Source organism: Vulpes lagopus, chromosome 8 (assembly GCF_018345385.1).
Source record: "Vulpes lagopus strain Blue_001 chromosome 8, ASM1834538v1, whole genome shotgun sequence".
In the NCBI taxonomy this organism is placed as follows: Eukaryota; Metazoa; Chordata; class Mammalia; order Carnivora; family Canidae; genus Vulpes; species Vulpes lagopus.
The window spans coordinates 44,779,549-44,799,840 of NC_054831.1; the positions used below are offsets into that span (position 1 = coordinate 44,779,549).

Sequence of the window (20,292 nt, forward strand, 5' to 3'; positions counted from 1 at the left end):
ATTGGATTTTATTTTTAGCAATTTATTTTTTAAAAGCTTTACTGAGAGCCTGCCCAGTAAGAAATGCCCCAAGTCGTATATATCCTAGTGCCAAGAACCGAGCTCAACACAGTAGATATTTTGCAGGTTTCTGTAGAGCGAATGAGTGAGTGAATGAATGAATGAATGAATGAAATTAATCGAGGAACATGGTTTCTCTGAGGTATCTGCTTTGAAGCCGGGAGTATCAGAGCCAAATTTCCAGCTTTGTTTAGTACTTTCTGGACTACCGTAGAGGGTGAGAACAACAAAAATAATCACAGAAACAAGGAACATCAACGACTAGGCTGATGCTCACCAACACCAACACGGCGGCTAATACTGTCCCCACTCGGCTTCCGTAGTCTTTAGTCCCTAACTGGCCTGCGCGACCAGGGCCGGTAGTGACGTCACGAGATTTGGAATTCGCGAGAGAACTCCGCGTCCCGGCGGAGAGAGATCCCCGCGCGCGGGATTTTCAAGCGTCGGACCCCGGGAGTTGGAGCTGGCATGAGCCTCTGGGTGGACAAATACCGGCCCTGCTCCTTGGGGCGGCTTGACTATCACAAGGAGCAGGCTGCCCAGCTGCGCAACCTGGTGAGTCCGCGGGCCGGGCCGGGGCGGGCGGGCGGGGAGGGGCGGGTAGGCCCCAGCTCTGTGGGGCTCGGAAGGGGCTGAGGGAAGGAGGGTGGGCGGCGGTTGTGCTGGTAAACGGGGAAGGCCTGCCTGAGAACTGTGCTCTGAGCTAAGACCTCAAGGGGGAAAGCCTTCAACAGGGAAAGAACAGCAAGAGCGAGTTCCTTGGCAGGAGTGTGCCCGGCCTGTAGAGGAACCTCAAGGAGGCCGGTGTAGCTGGGTAATAGTCGGCCAGCGGGAAGAGAGGTCGGAAATGGGGCGGGGGAGGCGGGTGTGTGCAGACCCAGGAGATCCTTGTAGGGTGACACAGGGAGCCTTTGGAAGGCTTTGAGCAGAGAGGTGACATCATCTAACTACCTTTTAACGGCTTACTTAAAATTTCTTGGTGATATTGCCCTTTTTTACAAAAAGGAAGGTACTTACTAATTTCGGAGGTCATTTCCAATCCTTTTTTTAAAAAAGTATTATTTATTTATTTATTCATGAGATTCACAGAGAGAGGCAGAGAGAAGCAGGCTTCCTGCAGGGAGCCCGATGTGGGATTCGACCCCGGGTCCCCAGGATCACGCCCTGGGCAAAAGCAGATGCTCGTCCGCTGAGCCGCCCAGTGTCCCGGTCATTTCTAATTCTAAAAGAGGTGGTGCTGAGTCGTCGAGTTTAAATTCCTTATGGAGGATTTTTTTTTCCCCCCTCCAACTTTATGTGTGTATTTTCGTGTTGTAGTTGGTAGAAATGCCTAGTGGCAGTGTTTTCTGAAAAGCAAACTGAATCTTTTAGGAGCTGGAGTGGGAAGAAGGGTCTAGAGAAAAATATAGTATCTGTGGAAGCTATTTATTCACTGCTTTTAAGAATCCGATAGTACCATATGCTGATGGAAGTGTTGCTGTTGCTCAGCTCTCCCGTTCTTCAAAACTCACCTTTTTTCAGAGTTACAGGTACAACTTGTTAAGTACTTTTAAAAAGTGAGAAATAATTAAAAAAGAAAAACAACTCCATCCGTATATGAAAGTCATTAGAAAAGTTGGTAGTGCTGTGAGATTGAGGGTTTTTTCCTTCTTTTTTAGTGGTATTCCATCAATACCACTAGAATAAATCTGTTACAGCTGTATATAATTTCTAGACAAATTGTGTTTTCTCAAAATAGCTTTCACTTTGATTTTCCTAGCCATAGGATACATTTTCTTTTCTGTGGCTCTCTTTTTGTTGTGCAGAGTTTGCAATAAATATTTTGAACAAAAATTGGGTGTTGTTTGTTAATTTGTTTTTAAAAAATGTTCACTTGTTTTACTGTTGAATCTACAACTTAGTGAAACTGTGAAACCTAGCATACCCTTCGTTTTGACTAGATCAAGTCTAAAAAGCAAAGGCAACGTATTTGTGAAGCACCTGCTGTTTTCTATGCATGGGTGAATAGTTCTTCTCCTTGAAACTTTTTCAGTGCCAGTTTACAAAGTATTAAAATGCACCGCAATAATCATTTCTGTTAAGATTTATTTCATTTTTAGTATAATGCTTATGTAGAAACTTATGCTTCACAAGGTTTTATGCCCTTGAGGTTAAGGTTTGTTTTCTCATCTAGAAACTTATGCTTCACAAGGTTTTATGCCCTTGAGGTTAAGGTTTGTTTTCTCATCATTTTTATAGCCTTTATAGCACTCATTGCCAAACCTGACTGATCATCAGTCATCTGGGAAGCTTTGTAAATGGACACAGTCGTCTTGTACTCTTTTGCAGTATTGTCAGTGCCTTCCTCCATCCCTTAGCTCTTGATTTTTAGGTGCATGTAGACTGACTTCTGTGTTTCTGGATCTGCACTTTCTGAAGGTTTTCTTTTGCTGACACCTCTAAGCAGACTTAAAATGCCTGGGAATTAATGCCCTCCCTTAATCCCAGCCACTTTCCCAAGCAGGCTTCATCAAAGGACTGATGAAAAATAATAGCATATCATACTCCAGTTTCCCCACCTTCTTGGGTAGGTTTTTTTGGGGGTTGTTTGTTTGCTTATTTTAATACTGGCTTCAAGAGTATCCCCAGCAGAATTAAACTCCAGATGCCTAGAATGATAAACGGCTAATACACTCATTGGCTGCCTTCCTCTCCTTTGCTTCCTCATTGCCTTACAAAGTTTTCCTTTACCTCTCAAACCAAATACACTCAGTTCTTATCAAACGGACTATAGAAGCCCAAACTAAGAAAGGCATCAATCTCAGTTTTTGAATCATAATCTCATGGATGGAGTCTAGTAATCAGTCTTTTATTTTAAAACGTTCTCTAGAAGATTGTGACAGACTCAGTTTGAAAGTTCTTGCATTCTAATTCTAGCACAGGGTGTTGTATCCTGTGTGTATTACACTAAGTATATGATTATATAAAATTAATGCCAGGGAATAAGCAACATTTCAGAGTTAATTTTAAAAGTTCTCTGTTTATATACACATTCATTCATACATATTTCTAATGAGTCTCATAAGTGGAGATATGAAATATTTGATACCTAAAAAGTAGTTTAATTCTACCTAGAGTCGTTTGGGAAAAAAAATGCCTCCTTGTTTATTGCAGGTGCAGTGTGGTGATTTTCCTCATCTCTTAGTGTATGGACCATCAGGGGCTGGAAAAAAGACAAGAATTATGTGTATTCTACGTGAACTTTATGGTGTTGGAGTGGAAAAATTAAGAATTGAACATCAGACCATCACAGTAAGCATTTTACTTTGAGGCCTCCCAAATATTTAAAGCAGGGATTTTCTGTCCTCATCATGTATATTCCTGTGGCCTCAGCCATCAATGTGTGTTTAAGTAAGAATTTCATGTATAACTCAGGTGCACAGGATTGAGAGCTACTGATGTATAGATCTAACTATTAAAACCAGATCAAAGTCAGTTGTGTTAGGAAATAAGAGTAACAAGAGATTTTGGGTGAAATATAGGTGGTGGGATTCATTTTAGATTATCAGTGAATCAGTACTACCTTGGCTGGAACTGGAACTCAGGTCTCTGAAGTTCATTGTCCAGAGAGCAATCATGGGATTTGAAAAGAAAAGGAATGATTTTGAGAAAAAGTTTAAAGGAATCAGGCAACTTGGAAGAGATTGGGCAGCTGACTAATTAGAAAAGGAAGCATGAACTCTGGGACGTTCAGATCATTCCCATGATCTTGCCTTTGGCTGAGTTTCCAGCCTCATGACATGCAGTGCATTTCCATACTCTCCTTACAGACAGTGTTGAAGATTTAGTTGAAATACTTCCTCTTGTTGTGCCCTCCAGTCCCATTAGCATTAATTTTTCCTTTTACCTCTCATATTTTTAGAGAACTTTGCCCTTGATGATAGTTTTTCTTTTTTTTTTTTTTTTTTTAGTTTTTCATTTTTTTATCTTGACAAAATTGTATTTGTTTGAAGTTATGTAGGGAACATGTCCTGTTCATTTTTGTATCCTTCATAGGCCATGGTGTAACATCTTATATGTGTATATATATATATAATACTATATTAGGCACTGAAATATATATAATATATATATATTAGGCACTGAAAAAAATGTATGCTGAATGACTGGATGGTAAGTAGTGATATTAATAGAATCTTTAGGAAAGATAAATGGATTTTAGGCTAATGTTGACGAGCTTATGTTTAGACACATTGAGTTTGAGGTGCTGGTGGTATACCCCGGTGAGAATTCTTACAAAGTATGCGAGAACAAATTTAACAAGAAAGGTGTGAGATCCGTAGGGAGAAAACTGTAATATTTTATAAAAGGACAAAAAACAAGAGCTGATCAAATAGAAAGTTGCAACAAGTTCTTAAAGGCTTACTACTTGAAAATATGTTCTACCCAAGTTATAGCATAAATTTAAATGAAATTACAATCAAAAATCCAAGTTTTTTTTAATTGTATGAAATGCTCTTAAAGTACATATGAGGGACGCTTGGGTGGCTTGGTGGTTGAGCGTCTGCCTATAGCTCGGGTTGTGGTCCCGGGGTCCTGGGGTCAGGTCCCGCGTCGGGCTTTCTGTGTGGAGCCTGCTTCTCCCTCTGCCTGTGACTCTGCCTCTCTCTCTCTCATGAGTAAATAAATAATATATTTTTTAAAAAAAGTACATATGAAAGAATACATTTCTGAAACTAAAGTAATTTTGAAAAAGATTTGTGAGGTGGGACTGGTGTTATGAGATATTAAATCCTATTGTAAGGCTCCTGTAATCAAAACAATGTTATATTGGCATGGGAAGAGTGAATTCAATCAGTGAAACTTATTAGAGAGCCCCCAAATCTGTTGGTATCTATTTCAAATAAGTATTAAGAGCATGAGTCAGAAAGATGTGCTAGCGTAACTAGTTACTCTGAAGAAAAGAAAGTCGAATCCCTATGATTCAATAATTGATAAAATTGAATTCCATATGAATTAAAGACTTAAGTGTTAAAATGAAAATACTAAATTTCTTAGATTATATGAACAGTCTATAGTAGTCAGGAATACCTTTTTTTTTGGAATACCTTTTATAAGAACATGTAAGTGATAAATATGTACTTGTATTATATGAAACTTACAAGTTTGTATGACAGAAGATAACATAAAATCAGCAGGAAAAAATAGCCGAAAAGTATGTGAAAGGAACGGGTTAGATAAAAGATTTTACAAATTGACAGTGGAGACAACTTAGAAAACTGAATGAAAGTCTCAAGAGAAATATAAGAAGCTAATAAACATATGTAAATACGTTTGACATTTGTGATAGTTGAAGAGAAGCAGTGAGTCTGATCAAATTGGTGGAAATTGAAGGCATGACATAAAACCTGCAGAAAGGGAATGTTGGGGAAGAGTGTTTCTTGCCAGTGGATAAATGAATTGTTATATATATATATATATATATATATATATATATATATATATATATAAATTTTTATTTTTGGAAAACAGGCTGGTTATACATATACATAAAAGTTTAGAAAACATTTCCTTCAATCCAGCAAATCCTTTATTGGGAATCTGTTACATAGAAATGAAGTCAGTACATTAGACATGTGGAAGGATGTTAATTGTGGGATTGTTAGAGGTGTCAAAAAGCAAGGAACAAAATGGCCCATCAGTATGACTGACTATGGGGACATCCAAGTGACAGGTTGATATGCAACTTTCCTATATTAGTGTTTGTGGGTAATTGCCGAGATATATTGTTAACTAGGAATAGTAAAACACAGAAAAATAGATATGATTGCCACTTGTTTTATAACTCTTTTTACAAGAAACATTGACACAATAGAAATATATTTAAATATACATGTGTGTGTGATGGTAAAGTCCATGCAGACTGTTTACAGTGATGAGGTGCTCATAATGGAATGGTTTGTAGATTCTGGTGGTAGAGGTAGAAAAATAATAAAAACAGGATGTGTGATATGACCCAATTTATATGGAAACATGTTTATTTGCACATAGAAAAGACAAGGGGGTTAATGAGGTCGAAATATTAGTGGTTATTACCTAAAATGTTTTTTATTAAGCATAAATTGTTTATTTTTTTAAAAACTATGAAATACAGAAAAGAGGAGAAATGGCCAATAAATCAGTGTTTAAAACATCTATCTTCTTTGTCCACAGACTCCGTCTAAGAAGAAAATTGAAATTAGCACGATTGCAAGCAATTATCACCTTGAAGTTAATCCCAGGTAAATTTCTACTATATAGAAATAAAGCCTTTTAAAAAAATTTTTTTAAGAGTAGCGCCCATTCTTGAAATAGAATCGTATATGGAGGCACGATATATATACACATAAAAGCAAAGCTACTCAGTGTGAAATAGGGAGCCTAGAACCTTTCCACTTCCCCTTTTCTCTTTGACCCCTGGATCAAATAATTTTAGTATTTAAATTTCCTTGCTCTATAGAGCTCAGTGTTTTATACAGAGTACATTTCATAGTCATTAAATTTTTGTTCTATTGACTGATTCAGAACTGATGGCAAAGTATGTCTAAAAAGCTTGTAATGTCTGGAGTGAGCATTTCAGAACGTGAATTTGGGTTACCAGATCTTTTTTTGCTACTCCTTTGTTTCAGTTTCTTGGTTAGAATGTGTGTAACAGTCCATCAATCAATGTGTATTTTTTTAAATCACAATTTAATAAAATTAGGATCATCTTTGGGGGCACACTGAAAATTTATACCAGGACAGTTATGTACTACTTAATAGTGTAGAAGTGATTGTTTTAAGAGCAAAGTTAGGTAAAGCTTCAGGCTTGTCTGGGGCCTGATATGTTCTTGAAAGGAATACAGAATCAAGGACATCTTCAGGCAAAGGCAGCCTCTTCTGGCGGTGATGCAGAGAGGAGGAGGAACTGAATGGATCAGGACAAATATAGTTACAAGCTAGTAAGTGTTCAGTAGCAGATGCTGTATGAGAAGCTTCACGTGGATTATTTAGTCCTTAAAACAACCCTAACAGACAGGTGTTAGCACTCTCCTCAGATATGTCTAAGAGAATTAAGATTGGTGGGATAAGGGGATCCCTGGGTGGCTCAGCGGTTTGGCGCCTGCCTTCAGCCCAGGGCATGATCCTGGAGTCCCAGGATCGAGTCCCGCATCGGGCTCCCTGCATGGAGCCTGCTTCTCCCTCTGCCTGTGTCTCTGCCTCCCTCTCTCTCTGTCTCTCATGAATAAATAAATAAAATCTTTAAAAAAAAAAAAAAAAAAAGATTGCTGGCAAAGGGTCTTACTAGAAAACTAGAAGAAAGTGTTAATTCCATAGATAGAAGGGAAATGTTTTGGATTCTTGACTAAGAAATGATCATAAAAGAGACTTTCCAGGTATATTGATCTAATAATAGTAAATTGAGAAAGACGTGATGGCTGTTGGGAAAATAAACTAAAAGATGATGGCTTTGCCCTGTTTCTCATTGTGAGTTCTCTGTGGCAAGAATAGTCAGAGGGTGAGCTGATTGTTTTTCAGGTGTTTGAAATTGACAGCCTAAGTTAACCGGGTGACTCATGTGATTTGTGAGGTGCATGACTTAAGTGCCACAGCAATAATGTGGGTATAAGTGACAGATGATGCTTATAATAAGTCCATAGCTTACACAGCTCTATCTTAAATTCCATTTGCTTATCCTGTCCTCTTGCTAAGACCCTGTATCAGCTCCATGCTAGTGTTGGGAACTGACTTGTTTAGGCTTGTTCTCTCAGACCTTTATGATTTGGGGGATGGAGAAGAGGAATGGAGATGAAATTTCTGTGTCAGTTATTTTTACATTTTGAGTAACTACAAATAAGAAACTTAAGGATTAGTTATTGCTCTTTTTAAGTTACAGTAAACTTAATATTAGAACAACTATTTTTAGTGATACTTATTAAATTATAATTGAACATCAGAATATTGTTTTTCTTACAGTAACAGATTAAGAATAAGGGTATAGTATCTTCTAAATATTTACATCAATATTTACCATTATTTTCATTTTATATAGTGATGCTGGAAATAGTGACCGAGTAGTAATTCAGGAGATGTTGAAAACAGTGGCACAATCACAGCAACTTGAAACAAACTCCCAAAGAGATTTTAAAGGTATGTGATAAACAGATTTCTTTTAAGTCAGACACTGAAATTGTATGCAGTGAGTATAAGAGAAAATACAGTGGAAAATGTAAATTCTATTTAGCAAGTATTTGTCAACTTCCTGTTCTATGCCAAGCACATTATGCTCCCTTATTTTTGGATATAAAAGTGAATAGGAGGCATGATCTTTGTGCTCATGGAAGTATATAGCCTAATGGAATTGAATTTTGATGGAAAGAAGACTGTACCACCTGTTTGTTATTTTAGAACTAAATGAATTCAAAACACTTTATTTAAAACAAGAAATAACATTTTAAAATAACTGTTCCTAGGACCAAAGTTCTATGTTCATTTTCAAATATTTAAATTAAAAAATCAGCTTTAATTTTGCCATCTAGACACAGTTACTGTTAACGTTTTTGTCACTACCTTCCAGTATTATTTATGTGCACATATGTGTACATTCTTGTAGAAGATTTTGTGATCAAAAAAAGCATTTAATGCTTTTGATAGATTTTGCCAAATTCTTTATCTGTAAGGTAGACTTAAGCTGCCACCAGAAGTATTTGGGAGTTCTCATTATTCCGTGACATTTATCACCACTGTAGTTACTTAATTTTAATCTTTGTCAGTTTGAGTGGAGAAAATAGTTTGTACTTTATTTAGTGTGGTAATTTTTTCTTTTTTCCTTGCTCATTTTACTGTTTTGTGAATTGCCTGTGTATATTTCATCCTATTTCTTGTCTTTCCTCCTTAGTTCACTGTATTTCAGAATATAATTTATTTATTTATTTATTTATTTGAGAGAGAGAGAGAGAGAGAGAGACAGTTTAGGGTGGGGCAGAGGGAGTGAATTTCCCAAGTCGACTCCTAGGTGAGCCTGGAGCCTCAGTGTGGAGCCTGACCTTAGGGCTCAGTCCCATGATCCTGAGATCATGACCTGAGCCGAAATCAAGAGTTGGCTGCTTAACTGATTGAGCCACTCAGGCACTGTTTTCTGTTTATTTTTTGCTACTGTAAATGGGGTTGTCTTATATTTTCTAATTTTTTTTTTTACATATGTGACATCTATTGATGTTTGTGTCTTAATTTTCTTACTATATTTTTACATTTTTCTATTGTTTGCCTTTCCATTGTTTCTTTTGAGTTTTCAGTTATACATATATATTTATGTCATCTATCAATAGAGATTTTTCCCCTTCTTTCTAATTTGTATGGCTTTAAGCACTTTCTCTAACCTAATTATATTTGCCAACACCTCTAATAATACAGTGTTTAATAGTACTAAAGATAGTGGACATCTTTGTCATGACTCAAAGGAGAGCTTTAGGGATTTCCCATTTATTTAGTTTTTGGCTTTGGCCTGAGGGTATCTATTTGATCATAAGAAGAAAGCAAACATCAATTCATACTTTTGAGTGTTTCTTTTTTTTCTTTTTTTTAAGATTTTATTTATTTATGATATACATAGAGAGAGAGGCAGAGACACAGGCAGAGGGAGAGGCAGGCTCCATGCAGGGAGCCCAACGTGGGACTCGATCCCGGGGCTCCAGGATCGCGCCCTGGGCCAAAGGCAGGCTCCAAACCCCTGAGCCACCCAGGGATCCCTGAGTGTTTCTAACATAAATGTTTGTTAAATGTTTTCAAATGCTGCTTCTGCATCCATGAGTGTGGTTTTATGATTTTTCTTAGCTGTTTTTCTTACCTAATTTTGTAGCTTATATTGGGTCTTCTAGTGAAACTGCTTTGTGTTTCTACAGCAAGCCTCACTTGGTCATGTGTTAATTTTTAAAATATGCTGCTATTTTCTGCCTACCAAAGAATTTCTTTTTTTGGGGGGTATCCATTGGTTTGTAGTACTTTGGGATCAGTCTCCTTGTTTCTATTTTTCCTGTTCCATTTGAATTTCTACTCATTGTGAAGGATTGTTTTGGAAAGGAGCTTCATTTTGTTATTTTCAGTTTACTGCTCTGTCACACATTGTTGCATCCAGGTTCCTTTGCTCTGACCTGTAAATTGAACCCCGTAGGTACCGTTATCAAATTGGCCCATTATACTTTACAGTGTGCTCCTGTGGTTAAACTTCATTTAACCTGCTGTTTCTTAGGTTTGTTTGATTGGAATTTTTAAAAATAAAAATAAATTATTCTCGCCATACCTGTGACTTTTATATGTCCTTGCTAAATGAAAGAGTAGTATTATATCAGACTTATTATTTAGGATTTCACTCTAAATAATGAAGAAGAGAAAGAGATATTCAAGTTAGTTTGTTTTGTTTCTCTTTGACTAGTGGTATTATTGACAGAGGTTGACAAACTCACCAAAGATGCTCAACATGCCTTGCGTAGAACCATGGAAAAGTATATGTCCACTTGCAGATTGATCTTGTGTTGCAATTCTACATCTAAAGTAATACCACCTATTCGTAGTAGGTGCCTGGCAGTTCGTGTGCCTGCTCCCAGCATCGAGGATGTAAGTCAAATGAAACTTTTCAGAAATATTTCAGGTTCTGTGAGCAGTGTGTGCATTTCCCTGTCCTGTTTGTTTTGTAAAAACATAGTGAAGTATTTAGTAATTTAGGAACATATATGGCCTGGGGCCCAACCAGTAGTGGGTGGATAAACCAATATATATGGTAGTAAATGCCAGTTACCACTATATAGAAGGTGTGATGGTAAGCTCTGTTAAGAATAATACTGTGTATATGCCATCAGTATTTAGCAAGTTCTTCTCTTTAAGTCATTTTTTACCTTAAATAAGTAGATAATGAATTTTACTAAACTAGGTAAGGGGTAGTTATGTAATAAGGCTTTGACCTCAAGCTGATTGAATTGGTTTTGGAAAAGACTTGAGGCTGGAGGATACAGATTTTGCAAGGAGATAATGTGGCAATTCCTAGATCCTAGTTAGGGGACCAAAATTAGTCTGAAACAACATAATACATTTTTTCCCTTTATCCTTGTTAATACTTAGAAATAAAAATGCACATTTCTCAAATAAGCAGCTTTCCTGCCATGTATAGATTTTGGGTGATTTTATGCAAAGTAGGGATAATAATGTGACCTGTTAGTTGCACAGTGGCAAAGTACCTTCATTAAAACTATCACTTGTAAAAAAAAAGAAAAGTTATAAAAGTTCTTACATAGTTAAAAATAGTTTGATATAGTTAAAATCTAATATAGTTAAAAAGGCAGGACTACCCGGTTACAGCACTCCTATGGGCACTGTTGGCGTCTTGATGCATGCAAATAATGCTGCCTGAGTCATACAGAATTCAGCCTATGCAGCTCTACTTGGCAGTCCTTTGAGTGATGTCCTTGTAAAAGACCTGAGGCCCTGTGTGTTTTTCTCAACATTCCTCTAAGGTGGCTGGCAGACTTGTAATTTAAACCAGGTCTGTCTTCAGTTGCAGGGCCAGTTGCTGCCTCTTTCTAACAGCTAGACTAGACCTCTGGCTTTCTGCTAAAGGAACATGTGACTTAGAGTAGGGAGTGACAAATAAATACAATAACAAGGGTCTATAAAGATGTTTATCAACAATTACTTTCATGTGCTATTTGACAGATTGCCTAATTTTGTTAATAATGTTTTGTTTGTAGATTTGTCATGTATTATCTACTGTGTGCAAGAAGGAAGGTCTGAATCTTCCTTCACAACTGGCTCATAGACTTGCAGAGAAGTCCTGCAGGAATCTCCGAAAAGCCCTACTTATGTGTGAAGCCTGCAGAGTACAACAGTGAGTGAAAGGGACATTTACCACAGGAAACATTTTGGGACACAAGCACACTTTGATTTAATTTATTGTGTATTCTTTTTAATCATGTAGATATCCTTTTACTGCTGATCAAGAAATCCCTGAAACAGATTGGGAGGTGTATCTGAGGGAGACTGCCAATGCTATTGTCAGTCAGCAGACTCCACAAAGGTAAATAGTATCCAAGATGACCGTAAAAATTTCATCATGGAAATAGTACAGATGATCTGAATTTTGATTTAGCTGTTTTATACTACCAACCTGCCATTTAGAATTACAATTAAATCTTGTATCTGAATACTAAACTTTTGAAGAAAAGATAATGATTTAATATTAGAAATTTAGTGGTTCAGAATAATTGGTATGTAGTATAACTTTTACTAAGCTGTCGACAGGTAAATATAAAATTTATACATAAATTAAATCTTGGAAGTTTGAGTTTTTCTCTCAGAATCTCAGATGACTTAATATTAGTATGTAGCATAATGTTCTTAGTTTTCTAATATTGAAAAGAATAATAACTTTGTAATTGATGGATCACATCCTAGAAAAACACCAGCTTATGAATCAGACTTCTACTGATTTTTAGCTAAGATTCTTGAGGTAACTTCATATTAGAGTTTCAGTTTTTTCTCTTATGTTTTTTGATCTTAAAGAAGAAAACTTGGTGGTAGTAGTAGTAGAACTTTTGTAATTTTAAGAGAGCTAGGTAGGTACAGATGTTGTCGTATTTGGTAATTGCTAGTTGTGTTTTTAAGATTTTAGTTGATTATTGCTTTGCTTAATTCTTCTAGCTGCTGCTACTTCTTCAGTTGTCCAAACAAACTTGGGAGGCCTACAAATGAGTTTAAGAAGAGGTGCTGTTATTTCCTGTGTAGACTAATAGTTGTGGGAATGGATTCCATTGTGTTACATAAAAAGAATTTCAATTCCAGAAAGCTTTCAGGAAATACTGAGAGGGCTAGTGTCATTCTGATTGTTGGCCCACATACTACCAAATGATTGTTTCTTTTTTTTTTTTTTTCAAATGATTGTTTCTTATTCTTGACCCCTTAGTCTTGATTCTTGTTTGATTTGTTTTAGAAGAATCATAGTTTTCTAATTTGGATAGCAGCTAGTATTTAGTGTGCTATTAGTATGTTGGTTCTTAAACTGTGGTATCTCATTTAAAACAGTCCAGTGAAGAAAAGTATTATTAGTCTTCATTTTGTAGATAAGAAACTGCTGTTTTCAGAGATTGTTGCTTATTCATGGATACTCATTTAGAATCAGTTCTGTAATGCCATGTTTCTCTGACAGAAGAATTTGCGCTTATCACTTGTAATCCCCGAGAAATAATGACACAAACATAAAAAATATATAGTATATTCATTTTTAAGAAACTGAGTCATATTAGAAATGAACTCAGACTAAGCCAAGATGCATGTAACATGCATGAGATGAACACACCAGAGTTATAAGCACAGTTGTTTAGGCGAATATGTCCTGAATTAACTTTTCAGAAATAAACTATATGCATAATTATGAAAATTTCATATCATTTGTCATTTAGTGTCTGTTTTTAATAATCAGGGTTGCCTTTTTTTTTTTTTTTTTTTTTTTTTTTTTTTTGAGATCTACTACCATGTCTAAGAAGGATCAAGGGCTTTGAAGTCAGACTTGAATTAAAATTCTGACTCAATTGACTCAACTACATGGGTTTTAATGGACACAAACCTCTCTGAACTTCAGTTCTTTTCAGTAAAAGGGTGGTGTTGTGAGGTATAAACAGCATACTGCAGTGAGCCTCTTATAGAGGAAAGGGTTAAATAAATGCTTTGACAGACATTGGAAGGATATAGATTTGAGAGTAAGGCAGATCTGTTCTTAAATCATGGTTCTTCTCTAGTCAGCTTTGTGAGGTTACTTAAACTATCTGAGCCTTGGTTTTTTCATCTAAAAAGAATGGAGAAAATGTCCCCACTCAGAGCTAAGGTGAGACTAAGTTAAATTATTTGTTACAGTGTCTTGCCTATAGCAGGGGCTCAAAAGATGCTAGTTTCTTTTTCATTTTATTCGCTTTTATTGTCTGCATCTTCCTACTCTTAAGAGTCCCTGGAAAAGGGTTTGACTTCCACTTTTAAGGATGAATCACTTCTCTGATTGGTCTGAATATGGAACAACCGTGATATTATTTTAGTGAAGATTCAGAAAAATATTTTCAAGATAATTGTTTTATGTGTATTTATAACTTGTCACTTTCTTCTCTTGTTTTAAAATGTCATATGTATATTTTCCTCCTTTATCCTTTACCCCTTACCCTCCTGAAACTATTATGAAAAGGGCCTAGAATTAAGAACTCAGAGGTTGGAATGTTCATATATTCACTAGGCAGCCTGATTCTGTGCTTAACCAATAATCTCTTGAACTGCCCTTTATGTGACAGCATAGCTTTGTTTACCGGCCATACTGCCTTTTTACTTAGCAGTTGAGATAATAACCTATGTTACCTATCATGCTTCTGTTCTCTTTTCTTATAGTAATTAGTGATTGTTTCTTTTCATGACCATTTTCTGGATGTCTGAGGTATCTGGATCTGAAGGAAAAAATAAACATTACTTGATGGTTATTAGAATATGTTGAAATGCATAGTGTGGGTAAGATCAACCCTCACTATTCATAAAGTCTTAATTTTTATGTTACTTTCATGGCATTTTTATGTAACTAATAACTGAATATAAATGTCTGACTTGAAAAGTTCTGAACTTTTTTTGAAAAATAAACTGAAATTAGGAAAGGCTTAAATGTATGTCTTTTTAAGATTTCATTTATTTTTGAGAAAGAACATGCATGAGAGCGAGCATGGTAGGGGCGGGAGGGGCAGAGGGAGAAGCAGACTCCCCACTGAGCAGGGATCTTGATGCCGGGCTTGATCCCAGGACCCTGGGATCATGATGTGAGCCGAAGGCAATGCTTAACTGACTGAACCACCCAGATACCCTTAAATGTGTATCTTAAGTATATTAAGCCATTTAAGAAAATGTCTTGGATTGTTTAACTCAGAAAGTTAAAACAGCACAGTAGGTACTTGAAAAAATTATGTCTTATTTTCATTACAAAATATCTTGTTTTATATAGGCTCCTTGAAGTTCGTGGAAGACTTTATGAGCTTCTAACTCATTGTATTCCTCCTGAAATAATAATGAAGGTAATCTGATTTTAGATCTTGAACCATTTATAAACCATAAAATTCGGACTTTGGTTATGTGATCACAGGGATTTTTCAGTACTAAGATACATTGACATTTCTTTCTATCCAGCTCATTAATTCAACAAATATGAGCCTCTCCTGTGTGCCAAGACACCAGTTAGGGGAGTGTTGAAAAAGACCGGGGAGGGTCTGCTTTCAGACAGTTTACCTTTTAGCAGGGTAAAATGGGATATAAGAAGCAAAAGGGTTTCGGAATGTTCTATGTGCTAAAAGGAAGTACAAGATGAAATGATAGTAATGGAAGGTGGGCTGTGGAAGGAAGGTCAGTGATGGCTTCTATGAGGAAGGCATGTTTAAACAGTCTCGGAGGGTTAAAAGAAGAGAACCATGTAAATAGTTGGGGAACAAGTACATCCTGCATAGTTGGAAATCTTCATATAACTTAACTACCCCCCAATTTAACTACTAATAGTCTACTATTGATCAGAGGCCTTACAGATAAGCAGTTGATTAACACATTGTGTATATATATTACATACTGTATTGTTACAATACAGTAAGGTAGAGAAAAGAAAATTTGTTAAGGAAATCGTAAGGAAAATACAATAGTGTACTTAGCAAAAAAAAATCCACTTATAAGTGGACCCTCACAATCGAAACTTGTGTTGTTTAAGGGTCAGCTGTATTTCAGACAGCAATGTTTAGTGCACATGGGGAATGACATTAAAGAAGTTGGCAGAGTCTGGACTATGTAAACTATTGTGAGGCATGGCTTTAGTTTGGTCTTTCAGCTACCTAGCCAGCTGTGTTGATTGACTTAGATGTTAGAGGATGCAGGGTTTTTGTTTGTATTTATTAAAATTACATGGTAATACTTACATGAAAAAATTCAAATTATACCAAATTTAGAAGAAAAAGTGAAGGTCTCCTCTTCCATTTCCACTTTTAACAGGCCTGTATTCTAGTCACACACGTACAGCTGTGTGTGTGTAGTTTCACAAAACTTCACTATGTTCTGCCATGTGTTTTTTTTCTTTATTCAGCGGTGTAGAGTGGATGATACTTTGTGAGAGTATTGATTTATCCTTTCTAGTGGATGAATGGAATGACATTGTAGGACTATATCATCATTTTTTGAATATGACTGTTGGAACTTTTAGGTTGTCTACAGATTATTGTTATAACTAATAATGCTACAATAAGCATCTTTGTAATTATATCTCTGCACCTTCAATTTGGCATTAGGAATATGATTGATAACTACCACATTTTTACATTATAGACTGGGTATGCAATTTTTTTTTGTATGAAGACTACCATTCCATATCAAAGAATTTAAGATTTTGGAAAGCTTTTTTTTTTTTTTTTTTAATGTCTACTTTTTTAATTATTATCTTTTTTCAGGGCCTTCTTTCAGAACTTTTGCATAATTGTGATGGACAGCTGAAAGGGGAAGTGGCCCAGATGGCAGCTTACTATGAACATCGTCTACAGCTGGGTAGCAAAGCCATTTATCATTTGGAAGCATTTGTGGCCAAATTTATGGCACTTTATAAGAAGTTCATGGAGGATGGATTAGAAGGCATGATGTTTTGACATCTTGATGTCCATCTACCCTTAATTCTTCCTAATATTTCTCAGTATCAGCATTTACGTTCAGTTTATATTGGAAGAGCTGCAGGTAAAATAAACTAACTTTACTTAGTAATGTCTTGTGTTTTTTTTTTTTTTTTTTGTAGTAATTCTTCTGTGAATTATTATACTCAAGTTAATAATTGCTCCCTTATACTAGTGAAGTATATGGAAAGGACACAACTTAGAAACTATAGAATCCAGGGACATGATTTTACTGTACTTTTGAAATTTGTTATCCAAGTATTGCAGTGTTGGTCCTCCCATTTTCCATTTATTTTCTCATCTGCTAGAGGAAATTTAACCACATACAATAGCAGAGGTTATTTTCTGTCCTCCAAGGGACCATTTTCAGCCATAGGCATATAAATCTTTGCTTGGTAGGTCATTACCTTTAATCATATTTTCCCTCAATCAAGAATTGTATTTTTGCAGGAAATACAATGATTAGTTTTGAAATATAATAACATGAGTATGAAGAAAATTGTTGGTACCATTTCTGTTGAAACTACAGAAATCCAACTTTTATTTCAATGATTCAGATTTGGTATATGGTTGGCTACTGAGAAATATGTGTTTTCATCAAATGTTGAGATTTCTGAAGAACACGCATCATGTGGTTAACAGCAGAGGTATATTGGTATAGAAATTACTCTGAACAAGTGCATTTTTCTGTCATTGATCCTATCCTTTGGAACATTTTTACTTTAGAAATTTGGTTCATGGAACAAAGTTTGCTTGACAGATTTGTATGACAGGCTCTGAACAGTTTTTTTTTTTAATTTGGAGTAACAGAAACATTACTCAAAAACAAGCTAAACCAACAAGATGAAATAAAAGATTTTAAGTTTAAATAAGTTAAATTACCTCTGTAAGTGTATCAAGGGGACCTGTGCTAGCAGTTAGGGTTAGACAGGAAGTGTTTAATTGATGGACACAGCTACACACATAGAATATGTGTTTTTTAGGCTTATGGGAAACTCTCAAGGTCAAGAGAGATGAAGATTGCCTTTTTGTGTTTTTTTTGTTTAGGGATTAGGCCCCAGTTGGCAGCCCTAGTCAATAGAGGTTTACATGCTAGGAAGGATTTTGACATTGTAACAAAAGAACTGGGAAAGAGGTATGAGAGAGCTAAAACTATTTTAATTTGGAAAAAAGGAAACTAAAAATAGGGTGACTTTTCTAATGTTTAGAATGATGCACTTGGAGGCATGAGTGGTCTTAGAATTTGTATTTCTTGGAACACCTGGTTGAGTGTCTGCCTTCGTCTCAGGGCGTGATCCCAGGATCCAGGATCGAGTCCCACATCGGGCTCCCAGTGAGGAGACTGCTTCTTCCTCTGCCTATGTCTCTGCCTCAGTCTCTCTGGCTCTCATGAATAAATAAATCCATAAAAAAAAAAAAAAAAAAGAATTTGTATTTCTCTAGAGCAATGCTTCTCAGAGTAGAATTCCTGGACCACCACCAGTATCACCTGGGAATTGAGAAACACTCTCCATTTTCATTCCACATCTGAATTTAGCAGCTATGGGAATGGGCTTCAGCAATCTTTGTGTTGCACCACCACTTCAGGGAATTCTGATGTATGCTTAAGTTGAAAACTACTGATCTAAAGAATGTATAATTAGGATCAGTGAACATAGATAAAAAGAAACAGTTGCAGGTGAAGAATAACTTTCTAACAGCAGCTTTGTGATTGTATGGCAAGCTTGAGAGCTCTTTATAAGCAGAAAGTGGTCAATGGACAATTGATGGAGAATTCAGTGCTTCTATATGCTAGGTATTACACTGGGAACTTTGTATTATTATAATTTTACATCTCTAGGAGGTAGATATTTTATAAAAATAAAGAGGCTGAGATTTAGAGAAATGTATAATTTGTATAATAAAATAGCCATTTTAAGTCTGTGTTTGATTTTTGGCAAACATATTCAGAGTAGCCACCATCCTAATCAGGATACAGATTTCATCACCCTAAAAGTTTCTTCTGCATTCCTTTGCAGTCTACCTCTACCCTGACCCAAGTGATCACTGATGTGCTTGCTGTCATTATAGATTAGTTTTGCCTGTTCAAAAATTTAGAATCAAATACTGTATAATCTTTTTTGTCAAATTATATTGTCTCAGAAATATAATTGAAATATTTCTCAATTTCTCATATGTTTCACTAATTCCAAATTTTATTGATCAGCATATGTTTTTATGTTTTGAACCTATTTACTTATTGATAGACCTTTGGGTGTCCAGGTTTTGATTATTATAAGCAAACTTGCTCTGAATATTTCTGTAGAAGTCTTTGTGGACACACTTTTCATTGTCTTAAGTAAATTCGTAGGAGTGAAATGACTGGACATAAGATAAACGTAAGTTTAACTTTTAAGAAGTTGCCAAACAAGCTTCCCAATGAGGTTGTACTATTTTTGCATTCCTATCAACAAAATATGAGAGTTCTAGTTGTACCTATAAAATTGGTTTCATTGATTTTATGTACTGTTTTATATTTTATTGATTACCTTTTTATTTCTTACTAAATTCAGATCTTTGATTTTAGACCGTTTTTTCTAATATTTAAAATTAAAATTTTCATCTTCCATGGTGATTTAGCTTCCTTTATAAACTTTGATATCTTGTATTTTCATTTCCATTAGTTTAAATTATTTTTTAATTTCACCTGTGATTTTTTTTTTTTTCTTAGACTGAATTACTACTTGGAAATGTGTTAGTTTCCAAATAAGATTTTCCAGATACATTTTTAGATCTTCTTTATTCTTATTAATTACCCTATTATTTGCTGAAAGGGATATTGGAAGTTCCAACCATAATTATGGATTTACCTAATTCAGTTCTTTTGGGTTTTACTTCATGCATTTTTTAAGAAGATTTTATTTTGAGAGTGAGAGAATGAACGAGGGGGAGGAACAGAGGGAGAAGGAGAAGCAGACTTCCTGCTGAGCAAGGAGCCCGATGCAGGGGTCGTTCCAGGACCCTGGGATCATGACCTGAGCCGAAGACAGAGGCTTAAATTACTGAGCCACCCAGGTGCCCAATTGGCTCCATTATCTCCCACATTTTGAAGCTCATTATTAGGTGCAGAGATGTTTAGGATTATTATGTCTTGCTGATGAATAGACACCTTTGTCTATAAAATGTGTCTATTTCTGATATTTCTTGCACTAAATCTACTTTAGTATTATGATAGCCTCTCTGGCTTTCTTTTGATGAGAGTTTGCATGGTAGACATATATTTCTTATAGTTAAGTCTGCTGACCATGAACTCTCAGTTTTGTTTATTTGGAATGTATCTTTTTAAATCTTCATTTGTAGAATTCTTGGCTGATTTTACTTTTATTTTTTCCACACAGCACTTTAAATATTTCATCCTACTGCCTTCTATTATTTCTGCTGAGAAGTTAGCCAATAACCTTATCATTGTTCCCTTTTAAATATTCATCACTTCTTGATGTTTTCAGTATTTTCATTTTTTCTTTGGCTTTTTAGCACTGTAACCAAGATGTCT

At 35.7% G+C, this 20,292-nt stretch overlaps 1 protein-coding gene across 2 annotated transcripts; it reads left to right on the forward strand.

Moving 5' to 3' along the window:
• Window positions 1–433: 433 nt before the first annotated feature.
• Window positions 434–16,848, forward strand: RFC3 (replication factor C subunit 3). 2 transcript variants are annotated; one of them, XM_041766973.1, is made up of 9 exons: window positions 434–615; window positions 3,214–3,351; window positions 6,253–6,320; window positions 8,111–8,208; window positions 10,490–10,671; window positions 11,799–11,935; window positions 12,026–12,124; window positions 15,071–15,140; window positions 16,548–16,848. In XM_041766973.1, exons 1-9 carry the CDS (start codon window positions 529–531, stop codon window positions 16,737–16,739), a joined length of 1,071 nt encoding a protein of 356 aa, XP_041622907.1. In that variant the 5' UTR covers window positions 434–528; the 3' UTR covers window positions 16,740–16,848. The 2 variants fall into 2 exon arrangements, with proteins under 2 accessions (XP_041622907.1, XP_041622908.1); XM_041766974.1 differs by lacking the exon at window positions 3,214–3,351.
• Window positions 16,849–20,292: the final 3,444 nt, after the last annotated feature.

Coding starts and splice junctions, on each gene's coding strand:
- RFC3 (XM_041766973.1), top strand. CDS start 529: ATGAGCCTCTGGGTGGACAAATACCGGCCCTGCTCCTTGGGGCGGCTT. Junction 6,321..8,110: donor CACCTTGAAGTTAATCCCAG/GTAAATTTCTAC, acceptor CATTTTATATAG/TGATGCTGGAAATAGTGACC. Junction 15,141..16,547: donor CTCCTGAAATAATAATGAAG/GTAATCTGATTT, acceptor ATCTTTTTTCAG/GGCCTTCTTTCAGAACTTTT.